Source organism: Adiantum capillus-veneris, chromosome 22, assembly GCF_014529385.1.
Source record: "Adiantum capillus-veneris isolate H3 chromosome 22, ASM1452938v2, whole genome shotgun sequence".
Classification (NCBI taxonomy): domain Eukaryota; kingdom Viridiplantae; phylum Streptophyta; class Polypodiopsida; order Polypodiales; family Pteridaceae; genus Adiantum; species Adiantum capillus-veneris.
The window spans coordinates 107,863,724-107,872,869 of record NC_140952.1 but is presented as its reverse complement, the minus strand read 5'-3'; the positions used below and the strand labels follow the sequence as shown (position 1 = coordinate 107,872,869).

Sequence of the window (9,146 nt, the reverse complement as noted above, 5' to 3'; positions counted from 1 at the left end):
TTCTCATTGATGTTTGTCTCCATCACTTAGCTTTTGGGTGTTGACTAGTGCATTTAGAACTAGAACTCGCTTTGTCGGATATTTGGGTGGTTGATACACCTCTGCACTATTGGTGATTGCTTGTTGTAATAATGAGCCCTCCTTTGGAGTTATTGAGGAACTTTGTTTTCATATATTCAGTGGGGACTCTAGGATTAGTTGATGTAGATGCATACAAGATTTCAACATCAAAGGCATTAGGAAACTCCACCTTAGCCTTTCCCTTCCCTTCTTGGTGACACTAGGGAGGTAAAAGCCAGACATTGAGCTTTGAGGGTGTCACAATTGATTGCTTCAATTTGACATGCTCCATTACTGGCACTTGTATTTTTAGTTCCAATTTGTGAAAAGAAGATAGCTTTGACTCTGTTCATCTATCCTTTGCTAGGCTTTAGGGACTTGGTTGTGCTACAAGGGTTTGGCATTCTTTGGGGAAGAGGTGCTTTGGTGAGAGTTAGGTTTTCAAGCGCGCTCAATGGAGCGAGTTTTTTTTTTTTTTTTTGGAGGGCCGCCCTCCCTACCTCCTCTTCCTCCTCTCGCCGCCCATGCTTCCTCCTCTTCCCTAGCCTCCTCCTTCAACATCCTCCATCTCCTCCACCCCCTCTCTCCATCTACTCCTCTAACCGCCCTCCCTTTCTCCATCTCCTCCTCTAGCAACCGCCATCCCTTCCCCAAAGTCCTCTTCTCCTACTCCCTTCTTCCTCTCTCTTTTCTTGTCACTCTATAACCCCTATCCCTCTCTCTCTCTCTCTCTCTCTCTCTCTCTCTCTCCCCCCCCCCCCTCTCTTACTCCTATCTCTCTCCCCCACCACCCCTCTCTCTTATTGTCTTACCTCTCTCCACGTGTGTGTGTGTCTCCCACCTGCCACCTCCCTCTCTCTCTCTCTCTCTCTCTCTCTCTCTCTCTCTCTCTCTCTCTCTCTCTCTTCCCTTCCCTCCCATCCTAGAGTGAGCTCCAGCCCCCGTCGCCTCTCTCTCTCTCTTTCTCTCTCTTGCTCTTTAACCTTGCCACCATGCCCTTCCACTAGTAGTTTTGATAAGTTTTTTCAAAGAAAAAAATCTCCCCTCCACTAGCTCTCTTTCCCTCTGGATTGTTTTAAAAGAAATTAAGATACTCTCCGTCTCTCCCTCTCACAATTTTTGCTGCCCCTTTTCTCTCTCCCGTTGCCCCCCCCCCCCCCCCCCCCCCCCTTTCTCTCTCTCTCTCTCTCTCTCTCTCTCTCTCTCTCTCTCTCTCTCTATCTATCTATCTATCTATCTCACAGACACACACAGACACACACACGTACGCACACATACACCCTCTCTCTCTCTCTCTCTCTCTCTCCTCCTCACTCTTCCCTTCCCTCCCATCCCAAAGTGAGCTCCACCCCTCATCTCTCTCTCTCTCTCTCTCTCTCTCTCTCTCTCCCTTTGCCACCATGCCCTTTCCTTCCCTCCCGTCCCACAAATAGAGGGGGGGCGGGGGGGGGGGAGGGATCCATTGAAAATTTTAAAAAAAGTACTAGCAGTATCGATAGTGCCTGTCCTTTTTTGTAAAAGAGGGAGAACAAGGGAGAGAAAGAGAGCGCGATAGCAGGAGGGAGAGAGAAGGAGGTGGGATTGGGAACCTCTCTGTTTCCCGTCACACTGCCACTTCAGTCCCTTCAATCCCAAAGAGAAATGAAATGAAATGGAATAAAAATGTTATCATAAATGTCTTCAAAAGACCAAAATGACCCATGAGACCAAACTTATACAATATAGGTGGATCTAATACAATGTCTGGGTACAAAATAAAATATGTGTGTGTGTGAGAGAGAGAGAGTGAGAGAGAGAGAGGGGGAGAGAGGAAGAGAGAAGGGGTCGACGAGAGAGAGAGAGAGAGAGAGAGAGAGAGAGAGAGAGAGAGAGAGAGGGAAAGGGTTGGTTTTTGGGGGGGGGGGGGGGGGGGCAAAGATTGTGGGAGGGGGAGAGTGAAGGTGATGTTTTTTTTTTCTAAGAGGAAATGAGAGGGAGTGCAAGGAAGCTTAATCAAAAAAAGGAAAAAAAAAGTCCTCATAGTAATAGCCATATCGCTATTGCTATGATGACTTTTTTTCTTTTTTTTATTATTAAGCTCTTTTGCACTCCCTCTCTTTTCCTCTTTTTAAAAAACATTATCACACCTCTCTCCCTCTCACAATTTTTGTCCCCCCCCCCCCCCCCCCCCCCCCCCGAGTCTCGGCATGATATGAAGACCGTGTTTGGAAGATGGGATGTATTACACTTGTCACATGATGCCTCAATAGACTTCCTATTGAATGAAGCTTTTATACAACACCGATGTATTATGGCCCATGAGAAATTCGGGGAGTCACCCATATTGTCCCCAACTACAAAACCATGCTCTTTGCTGAAAGAGGAAATTATACTCACCCTTACATGCCTGAGATGATCCCCTTGTCAGCGATACACACTATCGCATCCATTTCAATAAGCTCCCACTCCCTTCAATGCAAGAAAGGGCGTTGGGACAATGGAGAAGAGTCGAATCAAGTCTGCACAAACTTTCCTCTCCCAGCCATAGTGTAGGCTCTCCATTGTAGCTCTCATCACCACAATTTTGGAGCACCAAGAATCACTCATCAATCACACACATACATCACATGTAACTTTGGTGTCATAGGTCATATTTGACGCTCAAAAACGATAATAAAATCTATCTCTCTATCTCTCCCTCCCTTGCCAACCACTCCTCTCTCTCTCTCTATCCCCCCCCCCCCCCCCCCCCCCTTTCTCTCTTTCTCTCTCATTTTATTTATACCCATGCATTGTATTAGATCCACCAAGATTGTATTATCTTGGTCTCATAGGTCATTTTGGCCCTATGAAAACGCTTAATATAACATTTTCTTCCATTTTGATTAATATAATATTTCATTCCATCTTATTTCATTTCTCTCTAGGATCGGGGGAGAGAGAGAGAGAGAGAGAGAGAGAGAGAGAGAGAGAGGTTGGAGGGAGGGAGGGCCAATTAAAAAAAGTGAGGCACTAGCGATATCATTGGGGCCTTTTTTTTGGAGAGAAGAAGAAGAGAATTTTAACATCGTAGGAAACTATCCCAAGAGACCTTAAAGATCTATCCGACGAGGAGAGTTGAACTCAAGATCTGTTATTCAAGAGGGAAATGACATAACCAATCTACCACACTTGGGTGATAGAAATGTTATAGAGAGGGGGGGGGGGGGGGGGGGGGGGGGGGGGGGGGGGGGGAAGGGAAGGGCCAGAGAGAGGGAAGATGGAGGGGCGGACGTAGAGAAAGAGGTGGGACCACACACACACACACACACACACACACACGCACACACACACACACACACAGAGGCAAGAGAGGGAATGGGTTGGAGGAATCATGGGAGAGAGATATGGGGAGGGATGAGGGGGTTTGCAAAAAAAAAAAAACGAAGGAATTAGCAAAATCGTTAATGCCTTGGGATTTTGTTTGTGTGTGTGTGTGTGTGTGTGTGTGTGAGAGAGAGAGAGAGAGAGAGAGAGAGAGAGAGAGAGAGAGGAGGTCCTTGGCTACTCCACTGGAGGGAGGGGCAGCAATGGGCGGTGATGGTAGGAGTAGGGGCGGCACATGGTGGTAGTAAGCTAGCACCACTACCAATGATGGGCTAGGGTGGTGGTGGTGATGGTTGCTAAGGGGCGGCAATGGGAGGTAGTGATGGTGGGATGAAAAAAAAAAAAAAGCTCGTTCCAAAGCTCACTTCGTTGAGCTCGCTCCGTAACTATCCCCCTTTGGTGGTATTTTTGCTCCATCTTACACAAGGAGGCTCTAGTAATACTAGCCCCTCTAGCTTCGTTGAGGCTTGGGAATGGGCTCTGAGAAAAGACTAGAGGAAGCAATAGGTTATGAATCTCCATCTATTCTTTGACTTATGTTATTTCTCATGTTTCTTGGTGCAAGAACATCTCAAAGCATCCACTTATACTCTGTGTCTCCATGGATAATGTCATTGAAAGCATGCCTATACAATTGAGGGAAACATTTTCAGCTCTAGTAATGGGATCGATTATTTTATGAAGCTTAGATTGACCTAGATGGATCCAGGCCTCGAATGCCATCAGATTTGACTTAAGCTCCATCACAAGAAGATTTATAAATTTTCTCATGTAGGACAACGGAGTCTTTCTCCTTGTTTTTCATACAATGCATAACATCATGAGCTTCTTCTCGAGAGGCACCGCATACCTAGCTAGGTACGCGGCACCTCCCTCACAGAAGCTCATGATGTTGAGGTAAGTCACAATGTGGGAAATATTGTGAGAATTTGCCCAAAACTTCTTGTGTGCATCCAAGAGAACCGAGTGTAATGGAGCCCATATGTGTCCTTGATTCCACCTACTGTCCTTATCGATGAAGTAGAAGGCTCACCTTTTTCCCCCCAGTGGTTGTCAATTGATTTTTTCCTCAGGCTCTTTGTATAATTTAGCATGCTCAACAATAGATGTAGAATGAGAGTTGCAAAGACATACCATTGTGGACCGCAACTGAGTTTGCTTTTGCGCTATCTACACACCCTACAACAATCAAGTGCATCCCCATTTTTAGTTTGATTGAGCTTGTCATTGTCCTCCTTTTCTCCATGACCTAAGGTCCGAGAAGATCCGTCGTCTCTTGAGGCAAGATTTGCCTCTTTGGCAATGATTTTGGAGGTGAAGACCTAGGATACATTTTAGGCTTTTGTTCAGGCTCCTTTTTTGACTTGGAGCTTCCTTAGTCAAACACTGGGGTCAAACCTATCATCAAGCTTCAGGGCCACATTCTTGCAATGGATTCTTTGCCAAGCAGACGTGACTACACAATCTTTGCTTCTTAGATTTAGTCTACTACTAGAGCATTTAGTGGATGATAAGTCTCATATTCATTGCCATTTGCATCCTTGTATTTGTATGTGAACCTTATGAATGCAAATATCTAAACAAAATAGTATGCTATGGTGCTTCATCCTCATTGGGAATCTTGCTTCATCCTCATTGGGAATCTGGCTACTTCTAAGGGAGGAAGGCTTAAAGTATTTTCCCTTCTATTCCATATAGGCATGTAGGGTGTGTAGCCCGACACATCATAGGAGTGGGTAGCAAAATGCTTGATATGAAGCTTGCTGGTGATAGTAATACTTGCTCATTCAGTGCACTTTTTATCCTCTTCCCGAGTGTAGTTATGTGTTGGTGTGCAAAGGTTGAAAAATGCACTTTGTGAAAGCTTTATCATGCTCATTTAGCACTCAATAGAAGGTATTCTTGACAACAAACTCAAGAAAATCAAAGTTCTAACAAGCCTCTTCAGAAGGCCACAACAATGTACCAAGGATTACCTTTTCATCCTGTCTTAGCAAACAAGTCCAAGAATTGTAAACTACAGCCAATAATGTCGTATATTTCTTTCTATTAATGAATTTTCACTCATAATTTTCAATGTAGAAATGTCTTTCTTGGGTTGCCTTCAGGATGTTTTGGATCATGTCAAGCTCTTAACAAGGGTATTACTACCAATTGGAGTGTCTTGATTTGTAAAGGATTGGTGCTTAAAGAGCTATCCTAGAAGATCCTTAGCAAGGGGTTGTGCAGTACACCATATTCTGCACATACACACATCTGTATGCAAGTGTGAGTTCATGCATCTATGGAATAATAAGCATTAATGTTATAGGGCGCAGAGAATTAATTACAATACATGCCCATGCAAGTAGTATGTCTAGAACTCTTTGTGTCATTCATCTTTTCTGGGGCCGTCTCGTCCTTTCCCACATTTATGATTACCCTTGAGTGAGAATCTGCCATTACAACTTACACTGGGATGTCAATGTGCATCAAGCGGGGCAAGCAGTGCTTCAATGAAGAATTTGTGGTAGTTGTTGGCCCATGCCTTTCCTAGTTTTGGGCCATTGCAGTGCTTCGCAATCAAGTATGCAAGGGGATGTGTGGATAATAAAGTAGGGTGAAGAGCACCCAGCAACAATGCTCCTCAAGCTGTCCTTCAAAAGCTCATCTTAGGCCATCAGATGTGCCAAGATGAGGAGGCCATTCACTACCACAACCAAAGGCAGAGCTTGAACCAGAATCTTGCACGCACGAGGGCAGACCCGAAGATGCTGAGGAAAGAATCCTCCACATCCATCTCCTCCTTACCAATATTAACAAGGACGGAGTGCCGGCTCAGCAGAGGGGAGTTCTGTGCCCAGAAGTGCACTCAGTCAGGATGAGATTGTCCATGTGGTGCAGTGCATCGATCTCTCTCGCCTGGCCTGTTGTTGCAAACCAATTTTGAGTGAGGTTGCCATTCCACCAGCTTTGAGAGAGCAAGGGCCGAGGCCACATGAGCTCAAACTCCCTTGTCCAGCCTCACTGTTTACTGCAATAACAGCTCAAGGAACACCTTGTCACTGGTCCACATCGTTAGAAGCTCCAGCACTTAGATGCGTCTGTGAGGTGCACTCTGTATCCATCTCTTGGAAAGTTCCAGTGCTTTGTTTTTCTCTCACACTGCCTCAATGCTCTTCCATGGCAGCAGCTGCATAAATGTTGGACATGAGGAAATAAGCAGCGGCATCACTTCTATCTAATTGCAGCCAGTGTTCAAAGGCCTGCTTCCCAACCCCCAAATCTCCCCATTTCCAACAAGCACCTAAAACAGCAAACCAGACTGCACTGTCAACAAATGGCATTTCCTCGATCACTCTAACAGCCTTGTCAAGTTGCCCTGCACGCCCAAAGAGATCGACTAAGCAAGTCAATTGCTTTAAATCTGGCTTCATGCCATAAGTTGCACTCATGTTTACAAAATGCGTTTGAGCACTTTCTACGAGACTGACGTGACTGCATGCACTAAGCATGCATGTAAAGGTGGCTGTGTCAGGAGAGTGGCCCTCATGCTGCAACCACTCAAAACAACGCATTGCTTGCTCAGCTTCACCTTGTTGAACATATCCTGCAATAAGTGCATTCCACGCACAAACACTTCGGGCAGGAAGCTTGTCAAGAACACCTCGTGCCTTTTGCAAAGCACCACACTTGGCATACATGTCCACCAAGGCCGTGCCAAGCACTACATTGTTTTCTAGTAACCCGCGCTTAGAGATCTCGCCATGGAATTTCTCTCCTTTGTCAACTGATCCCATGCTACCACAGGCCTTCAAAATGCAAATAAAGGTTACTGCATTAGGAGATAGTCCTTCATGCTGCATATTTTCGACACATTTGAGTGCCTGGGTACCCTCCTCATGATGGACATAACCTGCAATAAGTGCATTCCAAGAGATAGCATCGCGAACAGGAAGATCCTCAAGCACACGACGTGCTTTTTTAAGAGCACCACACTTTGCATACATATCCACTAAAGCAGTGCCAAGTATGACATCGGTTTCAAGTAGACCCTGATTAGCAATGCGGTGATGAAATTCTTCTCCCTTGTCAGCCGCCCTTATGATGCCGCAAGCTTTTAACAAGCATATAAAGGTCACCGCATCTGGAGAGAAACCATTATGCTGCATTTCTTCAAAGCAGTATAATGCTTGCTCAGCTTGACCTTGTTGGGCGTACCCTGAAATTAATGCATTCCAAGAGTTAAGATTTCCATTGGGAAGTTCCTCAAGCACGCGTTGTGCTTTTGAAAGGATACCACATTTGATATACATGTCCACAAGTGCAGTGCCAAGCGAGAAATTATTTACTAGCAACCCCTGCTTGGCAATTTCTGCATGAATTTTTTCACCCTTGTCAAGTGCTCCTACACTTGCGCATGACTTCAAGATGCTGGTAAAAGTCACCCCATCTGGAGAAATGCCTTCGCGTTGCATGTCCTCAAAACAAGTCAGTGCTTGTGCACCTTGATCTTGCTGGGAATATCCAACAATTAGTGCATTCCAAGAGATGACATTGCGATCAGAAAGCCCTTCAAGCACTTGCCGTGCTTTCCCAAGAGCACCACACTTGGCGTACATGTCCACAAGAGCCGTCCCGAGCACTACATTGTTTCCTAACAACCCATGATTGACTATTTTATTGTGAAGCATCTCCCCCTTGTCGGAAGCTCCTATGCTGCCACATGCTTTTAGCACACAAGTGAAAGTGGTGGCATCTAGAGGAAGGCCCTTGTGTTGCATCCGATCAAAATAACTCAGGGCATCATGGCCCTGACCCATGCCAATGCATGCGGAAATGAGCGCAGTCCATGTGCATACATCCTTGCTCTCATGAACATCGAACACTTCTTTTGCTTTTGCAAGCGCACCACATGCTGCATACATGGTGACTAAAGCATCGGAGCACATGTCAAGCAAACCCCATCTCATGATATCGTTGTGTATTCGAGTGCCCTGACAAAGATCCTTGGTCTTGGTAGAGGCTCTAAGCAAGGCAACAAATGATGCACAGGCATTTCTGAGACCGTCCAGTTCCTGCTTGTGTGAGCTTTTAATGTAGCCTGAACTGGCCATTGGAAGACAGAAGGTCACCGCTGCTCTTGATGAGGCGCAGGAGATTTCTTGCTGCTAAATGTCGCACCATAATAGCAGGAGGCCTCTGCATTCGCTGGAAAGACAAATGTGCCGCAGCGATTAAGAAGCCACTTACCGGTTGTCTTCTGTTCCTCGTGAGGAACGTTTGATGATGCCATGGTCTCTTCATGGACAACTTCACGTAGCGAACTGAGGAAGGAGTGGCACACAGACACCCAATTGCATCCATGCGAGCGAGCCAGCGAGCGAGCGAGAGAGACTGCGCACATGCGGTTTGCCGGCCGTTCAGAGTAGCTGGAATCTCAACCCGCCGTATTGCACACATGCGCCGGCGGCAGCAGCCTCACCGGACACCACCGGCCGTCAGCCTGCGCACATGCGGCAGGACCGGACCAAATCCGGCGGCAATTCCGTCAACCCTGACGGGTAAAAGGTTAGGGGAAATTACCAAAATACCCCAGGAAATTCCCAAAAATCCCTCAAATTTCAAAAATTCCCAAAATACCATTGTATCTATTTTGGTTGGATTGCTCAAGATTTTCTAATCTTCATTCGTGTTTGACAATTGAGATCCATTTTTGAGTGCTCAACATGTAATTTGTCACTAGCTACCATCGCAAAAAA

General features: G+C 45.9%; 1 protein-coding gene across 1 annotated transcript; it reads right to left on the bottom strand.

Annotated features, from left to right (window-relative positions):
• Positions 1–5,029: 5,029 nt before the first annotated feature.
• LOC147429983 (pentatricopeptide repeat-containing protein At4g39530-like) lies at positions 5,030–8,908 on the bottom strand. Its single transcript, XM_086496170.1, has one exon. The coding sequence runs from the start codon at positions 8,499–8,501 to the stop codon at positions 6,555–6,557; it is 1,947 nt and encodes a 648-aa protein (XP_086352296.1). The 5' UTR covers positions 8,502–8,908; the 3' UTR covers positions 5,030–6,554.
• Positions 8,909–9,146: the final 238 nt, after the last annotated feature.

What these genes read in the sequence shown, in the direction of transcription:
- LOC147429983 (XM_086496170.1), bottom strand. Translation starts at nt 8,501, where the DNA reads ATGGCCAGTTCAGGCTACATTAAAAGCTCACACAAGCAGGAACTGGAC.